At 37.8% G+C, this 22,104-nt stretch overlaps 2 protein-coding genes across 4 annotated transcripts in view; one reads left to right on the top strand and one right to left on the bottom strand.

The window, feature by feature from the left end:
• The window catches only part of LTN1 (listerin E3 ubiquitin protein ligase 1), a 30,445-nt gene extending 16,594 nt beyond the window's left edge, over positions 1 to 13,851 (top strand). Inside the window, exons 19-30 of the mRNA XM_065065847.1 lie at positions 244 to 386; positions 2,247 to 2,382; positions 3,287 to 3,431; positions 5,269 to 5,482; positions 5,819 to 6,056; positions 7,002 to 7,076; positions 7,947 to 8,133; positions 8,565 to 8,736; positions 10,319 to 10,539; positions 11,069 to 11,263; positions 11,882 to 12,049; positions 12,794 to 13,851. Of these exons, the coding sequence (XP_064921919.1) occupies positions 244 to 386; positions 2,247 to 2,382; positions 3,287 to 3,431; positions 5,269 to 5,482; positions 5,819 to 6,056; positions 7,002 to 7,076; positions 7,947 to 8,133; positions 8,565 to 8,736; positions 10,319 to 10,539; positions 11,069 to 11,263; positions 11,882 to 12,049; positions 12,794 to 12,856 (1,957 nt within the window). The 3' untranslated portion in view covers positions 12,857 to 13,851. The remainder of the gene's footprint in view (positions 1 to 243; positions 387 to 2,246; positions 2,383 to 3,286; positions 3,432 to 5,268; positions 5,483 to 5,818; positions 6,057 to 7,001; positions 7,077 to 7,946; positions 8,134 to 8,564; positions 8,737 to 10,318; positions 10,540 to 11,068; positions 11,264 to 11,881; positions 12,050 to 12,793) is intronic.
• A 428-nt stretch (positions 13,852 to 14,279) lies between these two features.
• N6AMT1 (N-6 adenine-specific DNA methyltransferase 1) lies at positions 14,280 to 22,034 on the bottom strand. 3 transcript variants are annotated; one of them, XM_065065998.1, is made up of 6 exons: positions 21,818 to 22,034; positions 20,112 to 20,251; positions 19,090 to 19,180; positions 18,108 to 18,191; positions 16,546 to 16,687; positions 15,081 to 15,517 (listed from the first exon to the last, which is right to left on the bottom strand). In XM_065065998.1, exons 1-6 carry the CDS (start codon positions 22,004 to 22,006, stop codon positions 15,411 to 15,413), a joined length of 753 nt encoding a protein of 250 aa, XP_064922070.1. In that variant the 5' UTR covers positions 22,007 to 22,034; the 3' UTR covers positions 15,081 to 15,410. The 3 variants fall into 3 exon arrangements, with proteins under 3 accessions (XP_064922092.1, XP_064922070.1, XP_064922081.1); XM_065066009.1 differs by having other exon boundaries at positions 20,112 to 20,201; positions 21,818 to 22,022; XM_065066020.1 differs by lacking the exon at positions 18,108 to 18,191 and having other exon boundaries at positions 14,280 to 15,517; positions 20,112 to 20,201; positions 21,818 to 22,022.
• Between the last annotated feature and the right edge of the window lie 70 nt (positions 22,035 to 22,104).

The following is a 22,104-nucleotide window of genomic DNA, read 5'->3' as shown; positions in this document are numbered from 1 at the left end:
GCCTATAACCTTTTAGTTTATGTTGCAAATGTTAATAATGTTACATGATACTGATTCTGATGAGTGACATCTGAAGGCTGAAAATTTGGTAGGAGATGGATGGGGTGTGTAAAAGTGGAGCTTAGTTCAGTGTGGGGGATTACATCATAGGATACTAGATCATTATGAACCAATTGACATTTTGTTTAGTAGGTAAAGTTTTGGGTTTGTCTCATTCTTGGTTTTTTTTGCTTGTACGAATAGGTTTCCGCCGTTAACAGAGGGCAGATTGCATACACTTCAGTGTCTATCGCCTCTTTTGACTGTAGAAGAAAACAAAACACTTGTCTTACACTGTGTGAGCAAACTTTTGACGTGCCCACAGACAGAGCTTTCCAGTACTGATGGTACGTTCTTACCTCAGTCCAATTCATTAGAATTAAATAACATTATTTTGCAATAATTTTGCTTTAAGATAAAATGTTTAAACTATAATGATATAATTTTCCCTAGAAAGAAATGTCTTCTCAGTTTGCATATTCCTTGTAGACTGTTTGGCATAGTAGTTTTCTGCCTTAAGGAAGTTTAAGCTATACTGCCTGGTTCAAAATTAGCACTAAAGGACTCAGGCTGATATTGTTAAAAGAATTTTTATATTACTCTACTTCTTGTTTGGTCTATCTGATTTAAACATGTCTGTAAATATTGAAGCTTTGAATTAGTCATTTAGGCTTTATAAAGCATGCAGAGTATTACTGTTGTCAACTGGTAGTGCCATGATTGTCTCAAGATGTTTTAGCAAGAACTCTTTCACAGTTTGTGTATAATTTTTGAGTAGTTCTTCCAGTGTATGGGATATAGCGTGCTGAGTCAGAAATACTGTACGTACACTTCTAGCAGTTTTTGAAACATTACTTAGATGTGATTGTTTTGAACATTCAAAACAATGAATGTTTTGAACGTTCATTATTGTTTTGAACATTCCTTAGCAGACCTTTTGGTTTTCAGAGACTTGTTACTTTTCTTGAAAACTTTTTGGAAGTACTTACACACAGTCCTTCTAGATGTTTGAGTTAGACATCACTTAAAGAGCTTTTTCTCTTTTGTGCTTTCTTGTGCATATTTGTATTGATTGGTCTATATTAAAGCTTGAAAGTTGATTTTTCTAGTTTTTAAAAGAACTGTGCGTACTTATCTTGAAAAAAATATCTTGGATTTTAAACTGTGAAGTTATGTACCTTGGCAGTGTCCAGGTTTTCAGATGAGTTCTTCAAATGGATGTCCTCAAAGTGTGAAAATTTGCGTTGTTCATGTTGTGCAGCGATTGAGAGGAATCCTGACTCTTTCCACTGTGGTAGTTTCCCTAACTCTTTACTCTTCAGACTTAGGCCTTCCTGGCTTTCTGAGCAAACTGGTGAGCTATCTGAACGTGTCTGTGAAACTTTAAACAGAAAATGTGAAAAAGAATGCTCACCCCTCTTCTGCTGTGGAGTACTCTCGTTTGTAACACTTGTCTGCATTTTCCTTTCTGCTGCTTCTCATTTTCCTAGGTATTCCTGAACAGACAATATATACCCAGATTTTCCCACTAAGTGTGGTGTAGGTTGTGGTCTTACCATTCAGGTTTTAATTTTTTTTCAGCTCAACGAAATGCTGATAAAGTTCTTGTAAATCATTGTGCTACTGCTTAAGTGAAGTGAGTTTTTTGTTTGGTTGGTTTTGCTGTGCATAAATGGTGCTTTAGCTCAGTTCTTTGTTATCATGCTTGGAAGAAGTGTTTTCCAAGGAATGCAGATTTCCTTAAAGATGGAAAACAGTACTAATGCAATGGTAATACTTCACTCTGAAAATAAAAATGAACAGTCTTGTACCGATGCTGGAATTCACAACTCACAAGTACTTAATCATCTGTCCAAATTATTGCTTACCATACATTCTAGTAGCATGAATAGATTTAAATCTGAGCAGGTATTTTCCTTTTCTTTTTGTTAATTGTATAAGCCAACAATCTTACAGGGGTTTCTAATTGGTTCAAAGGTTTTTGTTTTGTTTTTGTTTTTTTGAAGTTTGTGTTGGGTATGGTATTTTTGAATTAGCAATAGCATCTCTGGATTAAGTGCTCAAACAAAAAAGCTAAGGTATTGTCCAAACTATCTTATGATCTTAATGTTCAGATAAAACTGTCCAGTCAGTTGACACACATTCTAATGTTTGTTTTATCTTGATAATTAAGCTGTATTGAGGATGATATTATTGTTATGTTACAGGGCCATTTGGGTGTCTTTCCATTTTGAACTCCTGCTTGAATGACAGAACTATTGTTGCTGATGATGTACTACCTGGAATTCTAAATATCATAATGTCTTGGAAAAATGATAACGAGGACAGCTTTCTCTTTAGCTGGTAGGTGCATTTTTGGGATAATTTGACTTAAAATTTCTAGACCAACAGTTTAAAAAATACAAAGTGGTGGTTAATTCAAAATCAATTTGTAAGTTATAACCACCATCCACTGTTCTAATGGTACTTTTATAAGCCTTTGTAGAACTGCATCTCTTGGTTTAATATACTTGTCTTTAAATATCCAGTAACTCATACTGAAGAAAATTATCCAGGTGGTTGGAATCTGGGAAACCACGAGTTTTAATAGTGTACCTGGATGCCAACTGTTTTCAAAAGCATTCAGAACTGACCAACTGTTGTAGGTGTTGCTGGATATTGAGTTCCAAATTTTGATTGCTTGTTTAGGTAGCAGAATGAAAACTTGGATCCCAGACTTAGGTGTCTGGTTTTTAGAATTCTGGATCTGAAAAAGTAACTTGGAAAGCTTCCAGCAAGGAGTGGAAATATACTGAGGTTCATTTGTCTTGAGTATAGTGAGAAAATCCAGGCAACAAAGTCTTGAGTAATGTACACTATTCGGACACTTGAGGGCTTATGTTTTAAGTTACCAGTTTTAAAAAGAACTGATTATTTTTCTTGCATAGAATTAATTAAAATTGCTAAATTTCATAATTTATGTACGTGTATTACTTGAGTGAATATGTAAATTGTCCGATTTTAGGAATTTGTTTAAGTTGCAAATGAGCAAGTAGCTCTGATAGTCTGTTTTGTACCTGTTGATTGACTTATTTAGACTTGGCAGCTAATGTACTATTCTAACTGTGAAAGACAAGAGTATCAAAAGCACACGGGGCAGAGCCTGGTGCACGACTAATTTGTCCTAAGAGGAGGAGTGAAACAAGAATAGAAATACTTGTGTCTACACCATGAAGATATGTAAGCTGTAGTTGTATTTTTATTGCAGCAACCTGAAAGAAACGAGTGCTCAGTTGCTTGCTTTCAACATCGAGGTGATGCGTTTCCTTCCCTTGCTGCTGAAGTATCACACGACTCCGTTGGCCGATAATGAATGGGACTTTATCCTGTGCTCTATGCTGGCTTGGTTAGAGGTAATACGGGAGAGACTGTTGCTAATCATGGCATCGCAGCTTCCAACAGGATCCTCCTGAACCTACTGGACTGATGCAGGGGACGGGGAGCAGCTAAAAAAAATAGGCTACAGAATAACTACATTTTTATAATATTACTGATGGACATTTCATCCTAAATCTTTGAAAGCTCTACGTTAGAAGTTCACACATCTGTTTACAAAGTGGAAGAGTTGAGTATCAGGATGGTAGAGTAAAATCTTGTAGAAGCTGTGCCACGCAGCAATTAAATTTGGACAAAGATGTATGAGGATTGCCAAGAGGAATGGAAATCAGAGTGCTCCTAGCCGTTCCTACTTAGACTTTAGAACACAATGGTCTTGACAAATATGACTTTGTTTCATCTAATATGTGTGTTAACTTTCTAGTACTTTAGAGTAATTATGAATATTAATTGCTGGGTACTCAGCATTGCAAAGATAACTTATTTTAAAAAGCATTTCTATCAAATGTTGAAGTAAAAAAAAATAAATGAACTTCACCTACTGCATGAGTGCTGATGTTGCATCTCCACTTTTGATGTACTTACCTTTTATATTACTCGCTGGATATGCAGGGACATAGTTCTCTCAGCTTAGCAAACATTTGACACAATGTTAAAAAGAATTGCACAAAATCCTTTTTCATTGAAGTTTGACATAGGTCATGTGTGGCTTAAAAGCACAAGTAATACTGTGTCTCTGGTTTCTTTTTGTGTATGGATATGAAGTTACCTCCCCCTTTAAGTAATATGATGTTACAATGTTTAGTGATGTCATTAGTTAATTGGAGAATAATTATGAAATGTGTCTGCTATAGGTCTCTATGTTGAAAAATAATATCCCTTTAAGACCAAAGTCTTATATGACATAGAAAAAATTAACTGAATGAAAAGCAGTATCTGTATTTCAATATCTAAATAATCACATGAAACATCAAAATTATGTTCTAACAAATCAGTGCAAACAGCTGACTGCTTTATTAATCAAATAAAGATAGAATCTCTCAACCACTAGCTTATTTTTTTTTTTAATAATTATAGTGCCCTTTGTCACTGCACTGTTTCAAGGGCAGGCTGGGAACTTCCATGTGGCCTTTTTTGGTCTCAGGATTAATCTTACCTATACTGTATGTCCCTCAAAACTGTATTTTTTTAAAATAAAAACAAACAAACAAAACCAATCCAAAACAAGAACAAGAGAAAAGCCACAAATCGACAAAGTTGTGTGAAAAACTTGTTACACAGATTAAGTGCTTGGGAATATTTTTTAATATTTACTGATATTTCTTTTGGGGGGAAACTCATAAGAATAAAATGAAGGAGCTATGTTGGGGAAGAGTAAATATTCTTCTGATTGCCACTTCAATGATTTCCAGTTGACAATAGTGTGTCACCAATTTCCTTTTGCAGTTTGGAAATACAAGCATGATATTGGTACGGCTTCTGTATTTGGGAGAGAAAAGTGAGAGCACTTCGAATGTCAGTTTTGGCTGGCTTGGCTGCACAAGTGCTCCAGATAAGCTACATTTCAGTTTGAGTCCACTTGGTGGCAGTTTATTTCTGTCATTATAAAGGTCATATAAGGGAAGGAATCCAGAATTCTAAATGCTGATTAGACTTGGAAATTATTTTCAGCAAGTTTTACTAAAATACAGGTTATATTCTTAAACTTCTTTCATTTTTCTGCCAAATCAGTTAAAAATGGTTTGTGAAATTGATTTGTCTTTGAAATTAGGCTTTCTGGTGTAGGCAGTGAATGTGATACTTTAAAACAAACCTATAGTTAAGAAATCTCCCTCTTCTTTTTTTTCTTCCTAGACAACAAGTGAAAACCGTTCGCTTTATCATGTCCCGCTTGTGCAGATTTTTGCTTGTGTCAGTTGTGACTTGGCATCTGCCCTTAGCGCTTTCTTTGAAGCAGCAGCTCCTGACACTACTGCAAACCTTCCTGAGAACTTGATCGGTGAATGGAAGGAATTCTTTTCCGAGGGAATTCACAATTTGCTCTTACCTTTGTTGGTGAAAGTCACAGGCAAGTATATGGCAAGGAGGGTAATAGCTGTCAAGCTATTCTGAAACAGAACTTGATGGGCCATATTTTGAATTTATAGCAATATATGTCTTATATATGGCTCATAGGAATATTATGGCTTATAAACATATATATAAATATAGGAATATTATGGCTTATAAAACCTCACTTTTTTTGGACACTTATAGGCTAATTAGTAAAATAATTGCACTTAACATTGTGATTTAAGATTAGATGGATTCTGATAAGAGGAGTCTGAGTTGTTTCTAGTAATGCATGTTTATGACACCACCCATACATTCTATGTCACAACTTGTCTTTCTCCCTTTTAAATAGGAGAAACCAAAAATGCATCTGAAGGCTCCTTTCAGAACTCTGTGTTAACGTCTTTGGGTGAAGCTCTAACGTACATCTCAAAGGACCAGTTGTTAAACCATAAATTGCCAGCAAAGTTTGTTGCAGGCCAGAAAACAAATCTTCCAGATGAACTCCAGACTCTACTAAATACGTTATGTCCAGTGTTGCTTTTCCCAGCTAGACCTGTACAGATTTCTGTCTACCATATGTTGTATAAGTAAGAATCAACAAATTTTCCACTTCCCTCACCTCCCCTGCAACCCTCTATTATTATTATTATTATTATTGTTGTTGTTGTTGTTGTTGTTGTTGTTATTATTATTATTATTATTATGCTGTAGAACATCCATTCATAGATGTGTTTAGCAAAATCATGTTCTGTTATGAGAGAAAATCCGTAAGTGGGTAATTTCTGTTCTGTATTTGAGAACATTATATAAAGCTATGAATGCTAAATTTAATTGTGAAGGTAGAATAAATATATACTGCATTACTGCATTACATGAAGATACAATTTTATTTTCTGTACCATAGTTACATAGAGATCAGTGCCATAACTACAAAGCATTTTATATTTAGCCTCTACTTAAATGCTCAGAGAATCCTAAAATGTAAACTGAAGTATTTCAGGTTTGATCTGGGTCTCACAGTATCATTAAATAGTATAACCTTTTTAGTTTCACTAATTTAGATAAGAAAATGAAGGAACTGAATAAAAATGTGTAGTGTTCTTGTGAACCTTTTAAATATCTCTAATATCTCTATCTCTCTAAGAGAGAATGCAGAATTTGACAAGTAGTATGTGCATTTGTCTGCTCAAAATGCAGATTGTGAGGCAGATGGCTTAAGCATAAGAAGCTACCCTTTCACTTATACTGAGGCATAATCTTGCAATAGCTTTATTTGGAGATAGAAAAGTTTATTTTATCATGACTTGGGAAGTGTAAAAGGCCTGGAAAAAAATGGAGCAAAGCAACAGTTGTCATTCAGAAACCAACTTCGCAATGGTGACATGTCTCTTAAAGATTCCGTGTTGTTATTAAGGAATAATTACCATTATTTTATTTCCTATCATTAATGTTGACATTGAGCAAAGAAGTATGCATTGCATACATTTAAAACAGTTAAAATTGAATCTGATTTCTTTTCCATGTTTCTATAGATTAATGCCTGAATTGCCTAAATTTGATGATGAAGATCTCAAATCTTATGGTGACGAAGAGGAGGAATTGGCATTGTGTGTATTTTTTCCTCACTTTTTTTTAATGGTTGTTTTTCAGTATTTTTAAAATGTGTTACAAGAGTTGAGATTTGCAGCAGACGAGTTAAAATGAGGTGTTAAAAGAAAAAAATGTGGCCATGACAATAGGGCCATAAATATTGAAAATACTCAATATAATTGGCTAAGTCTGCCTCTGTGCTAAAACTGGAAACAATATTTGCAACTGTTTTCTTGGTACAATTGCTAAACTGTAACATACATGCTCTACATTGTAAAATCTTTACAGACTGATCTATTTAGCATGTGTTCAGCTGCACAGGTAACTTCAGTTTCTTGAACCTCCAGAATTGACCAGGGTGTTTTATAGTTTAAATCTGATAGAGTCAATGTTTTGAAGAGAGACTGTGGTGAATGATTTAACCTTATCCCAATGATTAATACCTTTCCTTGCTATGGAGCTGCAAAAGGCTTTCTAATCCAATGCCAAAGCCTGAACCCAACACATTCAGTGACGAGGCGATCCATTGTTCAATTGCTGCTTTGTTGGTGTGACTCGACACATGAAGCAAGCAAGCAAAGCAAGCAAACAAGCTGAGCTGGTTACATCAGCTCAGCCATAGACAACTTTCAGATTAAGTGATCAGGATTCAGTTTATATTTGTCTTGCAAAAGGTAAAAACACAAACTGTCCATTTCAGGAAAAAAAAAAATTAAATCTAGTACTAATGTGTGGATCTGAAAGTAACTCTTCCTGTAATAAAAGGCCCCTTTTATGTTCTACATTCCTGACTTTACTAACAGGTTTCTGGAAAGCTGTGAATATAAATGCAGTTAATGCTTTGCTCAAGATGTGAGTTTACCATGCCAGATAACATTTTTCCATAGATCACCTCCAGCAGCTCTTATGTCTGTCCTGGCCACTCAAGAACGCTTGCTAGAAGACATCCTGGAATGCATTCCAGTTGGAGAATCTGCAGTAATTCATCCCCTGAGTGATGAGTTCTGCCTTGTTCTAGGATATCTTCTCACTTGGAAGTTAACCTTAACTTTCTTCAAAGCAGCTTCTTCTCAGGTACATGTTCAGAGACTTTTCCTTTTAACTGAATTTCTTAATGTGCTGATTTGATTTGAATCTTGAAGTTTCATCCAGCCTTTGTATTCTTTTAGTTATGTAGCTTCCTACCTCTGATTTTTGTGGAATTAGTGAAATTCTGAAAGCATCAATAGACTTAGGTTTCTGCACTGCAATAGTCAAGGATGGTAATGTTAGAGTACAAAGAATTAGGATTAATACATGATTTTTATTGCATTTTCAAACAAGCTTGCTACATTTTAACACATTATATTCATTAAAAATGGTGCAGAGAACTAAACGATTATTCACGTGTTCTGAATCACATTCTTGCCTTTCCTCCCTACGGAAAGATACTATTTACAGAGTAAGCTATATTTGTTAAGTCTCACCTGTATATTTTTGTTTGTTTTGTTTTTTAACACTATCAGCTGCGAGTTCTCTACTCACAATACTTCAGAAAAACTAAAAGCTTGAATAAACTGCTTTATCACTTGTTCAGGCTTATGCCTGAAAACCCTGTCTTGTCTGGGCCAACTTCAGAAGTTCCAAATAAGGACACAAAAACTTTCTTTACTGAAGAGCAACATTTAGGTGTTAAAGGTTAGTAAAAATTGTATTTGTGTGTTTGAGAGAGTTTTGCTATAGTTGAAGTTTAAATATACTTTTGTGCTTAAAACAGAGATTTAGAAAATCCTCATTTGAAGCTTAACCAAAACTGAAATGTTTGTGAGAAAATCAAGGAGAAAAATCCCAGGAAATGCTTAGATTATTCACTTAGGACAGAAATAATACATTGCTACTATTGGAATCCTGAATGTATATAGAGATTTCAAAATACTAAATATGTGTGATGAACTCTGGGACTTCTCCGTTGCTTCTAGATACTTTTAAAAATTGTAAATGGAATTTCTATTTTTTGTTCTATTTTTATAAATAAATTAAAACAAAAATATTTTTAAGATGTATTTTTTTAATGTTTGAAACATTAAATTGTGTGTTGTTTTTGTCATGCTGTTCAGAAGACCAAGATTTAAGCAGTTGTGATGAGAGAAGATATGTTAGTTTTTTTAGCTGAGAAACATGAAAATGAGAATTAGTTTTGAAAGTTGCTTCACTGAAACTGTTATTTTATGTATCTGTATAGATGTAAGCAAAGGTACTGAGTTTTCATGTATTAATTTTTTGCTTGAACATCACTATGTTGTAGAACAATTTATCTGGATGACAGCAAGAAAGAATGACGAACGTGACATCCCAAGACAAAGATTTCCCTTATCTCTTTATGCATTTCTATGGAATGCTGCAAACCTCAAATAGGTTTGAAACATTGTATTGCTTGTTCACTCTGAAGTGAGCTTTTTGTCATTTCTAGAATATACAATTATTGAGTTCTGGTTGCCCATCTGGAGTTCATCTCTAAATTAGAAGATGAATTCCCAGTTATGGAGTGTTAGCCTGAGCAACACAGAAACCAGACTGATGGAGAAAGGCAGAATCAAGCAGATGCTTACAGTATAGAATGGTAGAATCATTTTGGTTGGAAGAGATGCTTAAGATCATCGAGTCCAACCATAACCTAACTCTAGCACTAAACAATGTCCCTCAGAACGTCATCCACATGTCTTTTAAACACCTCCAAGGATGGTCACTCCACCACTTCTCTGGGCAGCCTGTTCCAATGCCTGACAACCCTTTTTGTGAAGAAATTTTTCCTAATATCCAATCTAAAACTCCCCTGGCTGAACTTGAGGCCACTTCCTCTTGTCCTATCACTTGCTACTTGGGAGAAGAGACCAGCGCTCTCCATGCTGCAACCTCCTTTCAGGCAGTTGTAGAGAGCGATAAGGTCTCCCCTCAGCCTCCTTTTCTCCAGGCTGAACATCCCCAGTTCCCTCAGCTGCTCCTCATCAGACTTGTGCTCCAGACCCCTCAACAGCTTTGTTGCCCTTCTTTGCACTCTCTCCAGCACCTCAGTGTCTTTCTTAGTATGAGGGGCCCAAAATCGAACAACAGGATTCAAGGTGTGGCCTGGCCAATGCTAAGTACAGTAGCAAATATAGAAGGAGCATGTACGTGAAATTCTGGTTACCACAGTCACATTGGTATCAAAATTTCTGTGAATGGTGTGGATGAACCAGCATTTGTGACTGATGTGTTTCAACATCCTTCCTTTCCCCCCCAGGGACAGGAGTCCTGTCATCCCAGATTCCGCACTTGGCCTGCTCCGTGTACCGTACAACACTGAAAGACTTGCCGGCCATGGTCAGGCTCTGGTGGAACAGCTGCGAGAAACGAGTCTTCAACATTGTAGATAAATTCACAAGCAAATATGTCAGCAATGTGCTTTCGGCACAGGAAATATCTGCTGTTCAGACTAGCACGCAGTTATTTAACAGCATGACGGTTAGTAAGACCTTATGTCCTTTTCTTGATTCACTTCAGTGTTTTTGCAAATGTTTCAAGAAATGTTACTTCTCAGAACTAGATTGTACTACAGTGTTTTATATGACTGGGTTTTTGTTGTTCTAAATGACTGATGAAAACATTTAGCTTGGTATTGATACATTAAATTGAAGTTTATTAATGCTCTCTTTGAAAAAAAAACAGAATGGGGTTTACTGTGTTGGAGTAGTTGAGGAGGTCAGTGGAAGATACTGCTATCAATATACTTCTTTTTGGTTTATTAAAAAAACGTATCAATCAATAGATTGAAAAATGGCTGGTAATTTTTTTTTGGTTTGCCAAGATATGAGTGGGTTTTGATTTTCTTTGAGAAAATGTTTCCTGGTCTAAGAAAATTATTTAATGTCTGTGGTAAAGTATTTATGGCTTATTTATATATACATATATACATATATACATATATATATATAAAAAGACTAGAGATGGTATCTCTCTGTGGAGCTTTTTAATATGTGCATTCTTTTCATAGGTAAAAGCTCGGTCTGCCACACGGGAAGTGATTGCTACCTATTCAGTTGATGACATATTTATTGAACTAATAATACAGCTTCCATCAAATTACCCACTGGGATCCATAACAGTGGAGAGTGGAAAGAGGGTTGGTGTGGCTGTACAGCAATGGCGTAATTGGATGCTACAGTTAAGCACGTATCTTACACATCAGGTGAGTTTAGAGAAAGCCTGTAGTTTTGAAAATGTAACAGTGCTGATAATAAAGTATACCTAGTAATGTAATATTATTTAGATCTCAAAGGACTTCATAGGATTGGTGACTCTTACCATCTGCTTTTCTCCAGATGCTGAAACAGAGAGGTAGAATTATCTGTCTAACAAGTCCTGTTAAATCCATAGCCAAAGCTGAAAATTTAGATATCTTAAGACATGGGCCAGTGTTTGCCCCATATGGCAATACCATCTCAACTATAATTTGAAAAAAAACCACAAAGACCAAAAACAACCCAGTATGTTAAATTCTCTAGGATTGGTGGTTGCTGAAATTGCATCATCTGTGGTTAGAACAAAACAAAACAGTGACTGAAAATTTTTAAATCCTCTTTTAAGTGCTTCTGAGTGCATTCTTTTTGTTGTGATGAATGCTTTCATTTCTATAGAGTATTGTCTGCATTTCCTGTGTTGACTTTATAAATTGCTCACTGCATATATTGTGTATTATCTCAGATTATAAAGCCTTCAGGCTTGTTTCCTTCATGTGCTTACAAATTAACAGTAAGAATATTCTGAAGGAATTCTACAGTATTAACAGCTCTTTTCCCTCTGTTAGAATGGAAGTATTATGGAAGGCTTATCTTTGTGGAAAAACAATGTGGATAAACGTTTTGAGGGCGTTGAAGATTGTATGATCTGTTATTCAGTCATTCATAGTTCCAACTATTCTCTTCCCAAAAAAGCTTGCAGAACATGCAAGAAAAAGTTTCATTCAGCTTGCTTGGTAAGTACCTAGATTTTTTTTTTTTTTTTTTTTTAATAGGCAAAATATCCATTTATAGGTAGAACCAGAATTTCTATTGTAATACCATCAATTCTCCATTACGTCATTGGAGTACCTGGGATTAACTGAACTAATAAATTATTTGTATGGATTTTTACTAAGCTGTAAGGGCATGTAATAAGAGAGGGGTTGCTACACTTCACAGATAAGAAGACATAAACCACTGTATGTACATAGGGTATAGCAACAGCATCTTGTTGCTAACAGCTCAGCTATGGGAATATAAAAGTTTAAATTTAGATTTATGCAGCACACTCTTTAGTAAACTATGCTGATCTGGAGAGTTAACATTTAACTACATCCAAGTCATCATGGGCATTGGTTGTATGGTTACAGATTATACTGGAACAGGTTGGCGTCTGTATGGCCAGACAATACAGGAAATATTGCTGCTCTAAAACCATTATCTTTTTATTCTAAAATGAGACTAGACAAGAGTTCATTTGTGTCAGGTTTTTTAGAATAAAACTGCAGTATTATGTGCATGTGTGTGTAATATATGTATATACATATGCATACATATACAAGTGCAAAGGTGTGTTTTTACCTTTTTTTTTTTTAAAGTATAGTTAATATTTCGATACTTGTATTCATTGGCAAATCGTGTTCGTTACTGGTGATAAACCAGCATTCTTTGATATGCAGCTTGCATCCGTATATTAAACAGTTGTATTTCTCTTTCAGTACAAATGGTTCACATCCAGCAACAAATCCACCTGTCCACTCTGTCGAGAGACATTTTTCTGAAATAAAACGGTCTTTCTTCTTCCTGTGGGCTAAGTAATAAATTAAGAGGAGGCAATAAACCGTATGTTGAAAGAAGCTAACTTGGAATAATGTCAGTTACTTTAAATTCTTGGCTAGTAGGATGACGACACATACTTACCTCTGGACTGTTTTTTGTAAGTTTGAAGATTCTTCTTTGATATAAATAAATATAGAAGAATAATTTATTTTCAATTGTATATTTTTAAGGTATTCAGATTTGTTAAAAATTCAGAAATAATGCAGAGTTATGTCAGAAAAGTGGTGTTTAATCCACAGCATGGTTGATGAAAACCTCTTATTTTAGTTATATTCTAACATGGTATTATGCACTTAACCCAGATCCTGCCTCTTGATGTAACAGGTGAATTTAACATAGTGGTGTAAAGTCTCAGGTTTTTTTATGATAGTGCGTTCATAATAGTTCTTCTTATGGGAAAAAATTGTTGTTGCTGTTAGACATTAAGGCATGGAACTAGAGTGATAACCTTATGTTAAGGCATAAAATTTAAACATAGTATACTTGTTTATAAGGTGAGCTTTCACCTTTAACAGTCTTGTTTTCCCAAAAAAACTCAGCCATCCAGCACCCTAAAAACATGAAAACTTAGAAGCCCAAGTAAGTAGAATGAGTACAATCATTCCTGCATGACAAACACTACCTATTTAGTGACCATTGATGTTTAAATTAAGAGAAAGCGTGCACACCGATCAATTCTTGTTTTCATTACTTCAATTAATATCTTAATTGGGTGGCAAATTACCTATCACTGAATGTATGCTGTCCTTCCACTGCCCCATAATAATGACTCTGAACATGACAAATGCATCAGAATATAATACTGTCTTAAACTACATTTTTTCATGCTTTTTTTTAACAGCAGTAGCATACTAATATATTCCAACTTGGGTGGCATTTGTGGCGAAGTCAATATTGAAAAGTCAGTAAAATGAGAGGAATAAATTACTTTGATCAATCTCTGTAGTCTCTGGATTGCTGTCTGTGTGTGATAAACTCTCAGAAATCAATACTATAAATTTCCAGATGCCAAGTTTATAGTGTACTCAATTGGCCATACCTCAATAGCTGGCTTTATTTGGTTTCGTGTGTGTTTGGGTTTGTTTTTTTTTTAGATTCTTTTTTTTTTTCAAAGTTCGTCTCTTTTGAGGTGACAGCTCTAGAAATTATTTTAGGTGTTGATAAGTCTGTATTAACAGATAGGACTGGCCTTCCAGATGAGAAATTTCCCATCATTTTTTGAGAGAGAATGCAAAGAATTTAGAAGTGGTATTGAAAAGGTCCAACTGAAAACACGGATTAAGGAGCAAGGTGTATTGTTTTCCTAATTACCGATACTAAACCTCCAGGAATATCTCCATTGTTGCACTTTGTTTCAGACAAGGCTGGTTGTTCTAAGCGATTTATTTGCAAGTTCAGTAACTGATTTGAAGACTAGTTGTGGTTAACCAGGTATTAATTGTAAGGAGACATCTTAAACTCTTCCACCAGGCACTAACTTGCAAACTGTCTACTTGGAACACAGTTGTGGAGAGCTCATCTTGGTTCTGCTAAAACAAAGAAGTGTGGGCACTTGCGAAGCAGCAGCAAGCATGTCTTTTGACACTGGTACTTGCTGACAGAGCAGTGCCCAGGGGTCTGGGGGAGCAGTTATTCCAAAGGGAAGAATCAACAAAGTCCTGAGTCTTGCCTCACTTTGGTCAAACACATTTTTTTAGACTCAGTAGTTTTAAGTACTAGAATTTCTTGTCTATAGCATCAATGTTGAGTAGCATCCTCAACACTGACTGAGTCTTCCCGCTAAATCCTCCTGCTGCGTGTTTGTGTTCACATTCATGCTTATGTTTATAAAAACAATTTGACAGAAAAGTTACTCAAAGGGATGTATTAGCTGTGTTTGAGTTGTTGAATTGCAGTGTTGCTCTTCAGTAGTCTTCTAAGCTGGGGAATGGTGACTCTTAGGATATGTCAGACTGCACGCTCCCTATTATCCAGTCCTTTTTGTGTCTTCTTCAGAATGGTATAAGGAACAACTTTTATGCCAGAGCACTGTAAGTTGACTTTTGACCTGTATCAGTCAAAAGCAGCTGCTCATTCCATTGTGGTAAAAATACCTCAAATGGTAACACTGCTTCCAAATATTCATTTAAACTCTGTACAGGTATAGACTATCTCTTAAAACAGATGAATTATATCAAGTACCTCATTTTAATAAGCCACAATGAAAAAAAATATACAAATACCTGTTTATAGAAGAAAAAGTCTTCAGTGCTTAAGTGCGAATGCAACAAGGTGTGGCATTTCACAGTTCCCCCTCAACAGTCCTGTGGATAGTCAGAGGACAACAGCACCTCTGACAGCAGGTAACAGCGGGTTAACATCCAGAATAAAAATAAATACAGAGTCTTGATCAGAGGATACACCTTAAGAGGGTGAAAATCCTGGATTAACAATTCATTTGACAACTCTGTGTTCAACTTTCTCCGTGGCTAGTATCTGGAAGGTTAAGAACAGTTATCAAGACTTCTTGAATTTGAGGATAGTAAGCATCTCTTGTCCTGCTTGCCTGGAAAGTACCCGTGTGCCTTCTAAGCCACATTTCTTCATTGTTTCCAGAATTTCATCTGTAATTGAAAGTGCAATGTTACAACTGAGTTTATACAGAAGTCAGCTACAAAAGGCAGTGCTCATGCATCTGGCAAATATAAGTGGTAAAGCAAAGATTATAAACTGTGTCTTCTTATTCTTTCAGACAGCACTTTTAATGCAAAGTAGTCTTCCACCAGGGACAAATAAAGTTTACAATTTACTAACTTAGGTTCTGTGTGTAGTTATTATTAATAGCAATTAACCATTCAGTTATAAAGCTGATTTGTAGGAGAAGATGAAATTTGTAGTGCCTTTTCCCAAAAGCTGCCTAATCAATCACACGTGAAAAAACAATCTTCTTGAAACTACTTGATAATGTATAGCCGTTAAGCATTAGATCAGAAGCAGCAAGTCCCACTCTTTTCTCCATGCATGTCAAAAGCAAAGACATAACACTTCTAACTAAAAGCTTTTGCCCTTCAAGTTTGCACCACCATTCACTTTAATGAGAAAGGGCTGGCCTGGCTTCATTACTTAGTTGAGAAGATTTACAGTCACCTTTCACTCTTGCAAAGCTGCTGGGCTCAGAACCTGCAAATTACCGTTTTCCAAATGAGTGTAGGGTGTTCTTAGTTTTGGTAAATTTGCTTGTATTTTTGGTCTACCTCACCACACACTGGATGCACGAGGCATGAATTCAGAGAAAAAATTCCAAGAAGCATTAGGTTATGTAAAAGTCCCTCTGCAGATTAGACACCCACACAAACTTGAAAGATGAGAAGCAGAAGAGTCCACAGGGATGCCACAGTTTGTATGAAGCCTGCAGATACACCCTGGCCAGCTACAGGATTTCTAAATAATCACCTAGGACACCTACATGAATTTCAGTAAATGCTGTCAGTCTTCAACTGGCTGCTGTCACCACATGTTGGATTCAACTGATGTTATGCGTTACTTCTTTACTGAAGTCTAATAACCTAGAAACACTGCTACAATCAACATTTTGATCAATACCATGTTAAATGTGATTTGGCATATTTAAGGGTCCAAGGAAAATGATCACCTGGATGATTTTCTTTAATTGTGACCAAGTAGAATAATCCTCCTGCTGAAAGTAGGTCTGGTACTAATGGAAAAACTCTATCCATTACTTCTCTGCCCTTTTTACCGCCAGCCCAGGATGCCTCTATACCATGGCTTTCCACCTAGGAAGAATGAAAGCAAAGGTTGTCTTAACACAGAATAGCAGAGGCGTCAGTGGTACTTATAAGAGAAACATCACCATAAGATCTAGTTTTAGGTGTCTGCCATTAGAAATCTGACGACTTTGATTCAGCGGATTTGTTCATGCAGCAGAATTACTTCAAAACTATTTCCCACATGATGAACATCGTACTTCTGTTTCAAGTTCCATTCTTAAACTAAATTAAAAGAACTACATTTTGTCACATGCTTTGTATATATTTTCTTGTAATGTTTTATGCTCCACTCCCTTAATCATCTTTGTTCCTCTGCGCTGGACTCTCTCCAGCAGTTCCCTGTCCTTGAACTGAGGGGCCCAGAACTGGACACAATATTCCAGATGTGGTCTCACCAGGGCAGAGCAGAGGGGCAGGAGAACCTCCCTTGACCTGCTAACCACCCCCCTTCTAATACACCCCAGGATGCCATTGGCCTTCCTGGCCACAAGGGCACAGTGCTGGCTCATGGTTATCCTGCTGTCCACCAGGACCCCCAGGTCCCTTTCCCCTACACTGCTCTCCAACAGGTTGTTCCCCAACTTACACTGGAACCTGGGGTTGTTCCTGCCCAGATGCAGGACTCTACACTTGCCTTTGTTATATTTCATTATTTTTTTCCCCGCCCAACTCTCCAGCCTGTCCAGGTCCCGCTGGATGGCAGCACAGCCTTTTGGCATGTCAGCCACTCTTCCCAGCTTGGTGTCTTCAGCAAACTTGCTGACAGTGCACTCTATTGCTTCATCCAAGTTGTTGATGAATATATTGAATAATACTGGTCCCAGTACTGACCCTTGAGGCACTCCACTAGATACAGGCCTCCAACTAGACTCTGCCCCATTGGCCTCAACTCTCTGGCTTCTTTCCTTCAGCCAGCTCATAGTTCACCTCACTACTCGATCATCTAGACCAAATGTCAAATGCTGTGAGGATGCTGTGGAAGACTGTTTCAAATGCTTTACTGAAATCAAGGCAGACCACATCCATTGCTCTGCCATCATCTACTGACCTCGTTATGTCCTCATAAAAGGCGATGAGGTTAGTCAAGCACAACTTGCCCTTGGTGAGGCCATGCTGACTGCCCCAGAGGGTATTTATTTTGCAGGAAACAAATGCATTTTTCATTGAAAGTCTCCTATAAGAATACCTTAGCATGCCTAACAGAAGCCTTACATGGTTTATACTTGATGGAGAAACTAGGTATCAAGAAACAGCAGCTAGCACTCCTTATTCCCACATAGTCTTTACAAGCTACTCTGGTAAATAATTTTCACTATAACAGTGTTACAACAGTGCTGGTCCTACAAGATCCTTAAAAAAAAAACCCTGACATCTGTTCTCTGACAGAGAAATACCATTTTTATTGTGCATTTAAAATTTTTCCTACCTCTTCAGAAGGTGTTACCACATATGGTGGATTAAATACCAGTAGATCAACCTTCCCATTTAATCTTGGAGACAGACCTTCGACCTATAGATTAAGGTGATGATCCTTTTATAATTTTTCATTTTTTAGACAGAAAGAATGCAAACATTTTGTAAAAATACAGTTACATAGTGCTGGATATTCCAAGCATTTCAGACTGATTCAAGAATACTAAACTTTACATTCTATGTGCAAGAGCAGCATCGAGAAGGCCCTGTGTATAGCAGAACAATTTCAATAATCTGAAGACTGTGTTGGGATGTAGAAGAACAAGAGACACATATGCAGACACAAAGATAGTACTTTATTCTTGCTCAGTTCAGAATTCAGGTTAGATATGAAAGAATTTTGAATTTATTACCAGTTAACATTTGTTACCCAAAATGACCAATTTGTGACAACTGAAGTTTATTTCTCAAGTATGAGCAGTTGTTCACTCATTTTAGATCACATTTATTGTTGCCGATCTTCATCTTTTATAAACACATATAATCATGGTATTTTAAACAAAGATCTTGCTAAAGAGATGAGAAACTTAGCTTTTCTCCCTATCAAATTTTGTAAGAAACAAAAAGTAACAATATACACAGTTCCTAATCAGAAAGAGCTGAGAACCAAGAACTGCAGAGAATTAGAGCAAGGGTTATGATAATGTCAGGTCACTGTAGAGTTCCTTGTGCAGGATTTTCCGAACTATATGTAAATAATTTCTTTTTAAAATTATTCTATGTATTTTTAAAGCTTAAATTTGAGTTTTAGAGCTTAAGTAGTTTGTTTTTCCCTTCTTTCAGAAACACTTTGACATTTTGTTGTTATCTTTTTTTCATCCATGCTTATTAAGACAACATTTGTTCTGGACTGTATGGTTAATTTTCAGTATCTCTAATAAGTATTAAAAATTACAAAAACTATAAAGAAGAGATCATTGAAACATCTACCTTACCAGGTCAGTAATGACTGGCTGAAGGTGAACGTTGTTAAGCAGAGCTGTCTCCAGTGTACAGTAAGCTGCCACCGGGTTGATATCTGTACATCTACAACCAAAATATTACTAAATATAAATTGCTGGCTACTGTATCTACAAGTTTAACCCTGTGAGCTTCAAACTAATTCATGTTCAATGAAAATATCTTTTCCAGCATTCTTTGCTTTGCAAGTAAATTTAAAAAAAAAATAACAAAAGCCAGTAAAATAAACACAATATATTAGCAGCTAAACGACTCAACACTATACTGGAAGTTTTAATGACTGTCTGAAAGGTGAAGTACAGGATCTCCTTTTCAATGCTCTGCATAAATAAATATGCATACAAGTCTAATAAAATTCAGTTACTACCAACATTCAGGTAACTAGCATTATGTCATCAGACCTCAGTAAGACTAGCCGGTGGCTAAAATTTAGGCTTCAACCCAGCAAACAAAAGTGTAAGCTTAGCAATTTGTTTAAGAAGTGGGAAAATGGAAATCTAGTTGCACTGCTAAATTGTTACAGAACCCGAAGGAAATAGTTTAGGCTCTCTTTGCTATGATTTCCATATCTGCAGAACTGAGTCTACAACTACCCGAAAGGAGATTGTAGCATGGAAGGTGTTGGTTTCTTCTCCCAATTAACAAGTGATAGGACAAGAAGAAACAGCCTCAAGTTGCATAAAGGGAGGTTTAGATTGGATATTAGGAAAAAATTATTCATGTTGTCAGGCATTGGAACAGGCTGCCCAGGGAGATGGTGGAGTCCCCATCCCTGGAGGTGTTTAAAAGACGTGTAGATGAGGTCCTCAGGGACATGGTTTAGTGCTAGAGTTAGGTTATGGTTGGACTCCGTGATCTTGAGGGTCTCTTTCAACCGAAATGATTCTATGATTTCTTTGTGAAAAGACTAGCTCTTCTATGTGGAAAAGTATATATGTGAGAACTATGTATTCTTTATTATCGCATGCAAAGTTTAAGGAAGTCCTGTTATACTTACATGTACAGTGCACTGGATCCAATAATGGAAGAAGCTAGAAAAGTTGAAACCACACCAGATCCACATCCTATTTCAAGGCAGATCTCAACTCTAAAGAGAGAAAACTCTGGATGACTTTTATTTGTAACATGTAAGAGCACCTGCAACAGATGCAGAATTAGTCAAGACAGTGTTATGAAACCTTCTGCCCCTCTTCCAAAAATGCTGAAATACTTGCTGATCATACAACCTTCAAAGCCCACATTATGTTGCCTGTTTCATAACAGCTGCCAGGCCTACTTGTGCCCATAGACAGATCCTGGCTATCACAAGCCACTTTGGAAAACACATGTATTTTCCCCCATCTAACATTAAAGTTTCCATTAACTACACAATCTCAACAGTACAGGCTACAGTTCTAAAGCATTTATTACACATTTATTGCAGCAGGACTGAACGCCAACAGAAGTTACAGAAGATCACTGTGAAGCTACACCAACGAAAGCAAGTCTTAAACACAGAGTACCTCAGGGGAGTTTCAGCCAGCCCTGGACAAACAGCAGTGGCAGGCAGTTTCAAAATAATCACTCATAAGATATGACTCCTTTGGTGATTTCTACAGCGTGTTTCAAAAAGATGGACCTTATTTGAAATATATTCTGTTTTTCCATGTTTTTGAAACACCAAGTATACCGGTTACAGTTGTGCGGACATACTTCAGCTGTGGAGATGACTGGCACTGGGCAGCAACCTGAGCAGATCCGCAAATCCTACAGATTCTGCAGCCTTGACACAGTGACATTTTACCACAAATATGTGCAGCTGCCACCAAAATAACTATAACAGAATCACAGAATGTTAAGGATTGGAAGGGACCTCAAAAGATCACCCAGTCCAATCCCCCTGCTGGAGCAGGAACACCTAGATGAGGTCGCACAGGAACATGTCCAGGCGGGTTTTGAATGTCTCCAGAGAAGGAGACTCCACAACCCCCCTGGGCAGCCTGTTCCAGTGCTCTGTCACCCTCACTGAGAAGAAGTTTCTTCTCATATTTAAGTGGAACCTCCTGTGTTCCAATTTGTACCCATTGCCCCTTGTCCTATCATTGGTTGTCACTGAGAAGAGCCTGGCTCCATTCTCGTGACATTCACCCTTTACATATTTATAAACATTAATAAGGTCACCCCTCAGTCTCCTCCAAACTAAAAAGCCCCAGCTCCTTCAGCCTTTCCTCATAAGGGAGATGTTTTTAATCCCTTAATCATCTTTGTTGCCCTGCGCTGGACTCTCTCCAGCAGTTCCCTGACCTTCTTGAACTGAGGGGCCCAGAACTGGACACATTATTGCAGATGCGGTCTCACCAGGGGAAGGAGAACCTCTCTCGACCTACTAACCACCACCATTCTAATACACCCCAGGATGCCCCGTTCTACTCCCCGCTCTGCTCACAGCGGGAAGACACCACCCACCTCCCCGCACGGGCTGAGACCCGATGAGCAGCTGTGAGCAATACACCCCGGGGACAAGCGGCTGCGGGACTCGACGACCCCTTCCCGGCGTTCGAACACGCCGGGCCCGAGTGACGCGGCTCCTCCCGCTCCCCGCCCCGCACGGGAGCCGTTAGCACCGCCCTTCCGCCCCTGGCGGCACGCGCTGGCCCCGCCCCCTCCCCCCAATTGGCCGCCCCCGGGAACTGCTCCCGCCGCTCTCCTCCCCGACGCGCCTACCGAGCCTCCCGCAGCCGATCCGCGTCCTGCTCCAAGGCATCCAGCAGCAGGAAGGTGTCCTCGGCCGGCTCGTACACATCGCCGAAGGGCCCGTCCGGCCCCACGTGATCGTACCGCGGGGTCGGCAGCGCTGGGGCCGCCATCCCGCCTCCGTTTCGCTCCGCGGCGCGCATGCGCAGGCGCGCCCATCCGGCCTGGCCTGACCCAAGGGCGCTGCGCGGCCGGCGCGCTGACGTCGCGAGAGTCAGGCTGGTGCCCGCGCGGGGCTCCCGCGCCACCGACACCGC

Source organism: Columba livia, chromosome 1 (genome assembly GCF_036013475.1).
Source record: "Columba livia isolate bColLiv1 breed racing homer chromosome 1, bColLiv1.pat.W.v2, whole genome shotgun sequence".
NCBI classification, from domain to species: domain Eukaryota; kingdom Metazoa; phylum Chordata; class Aves; order Columbiformes; family Columbidae; genus Columba; species Columba livia.
Note: the sequence above shows the minus strand (reverse complement) of the source record. Positions and strands in the feature narration are given on the sequence as shown.

What these genes read in the sequence shown, in the direction of transcription:
- N6AMT1 (XM_065065998.1), bottom strand. Translation starts at nt 22,006, where the DNA reads ATGGGCGCGCCTGCGCATGCGCGCCGCGGAGCGAAACGGAGGCGGGAT. An exon ending in GGATCCAGTGCACTGTACAT is followed by an intron (nt 19,181 to 20,111) that starts GTAAGTATAACA and finishes TTTTGGTTGTAG; the next exon opens with ATGTACAGATATCAACCCGG. An exon ending in TGGTAACACCTTCTGAAGAG is followed by an intron (nt 16,688 to 18,107) that starts GTAGGAAAAATT and finishes CATTCTTCCTAG; the next exon opens with GTGGAAAGCCATGGTATAGA.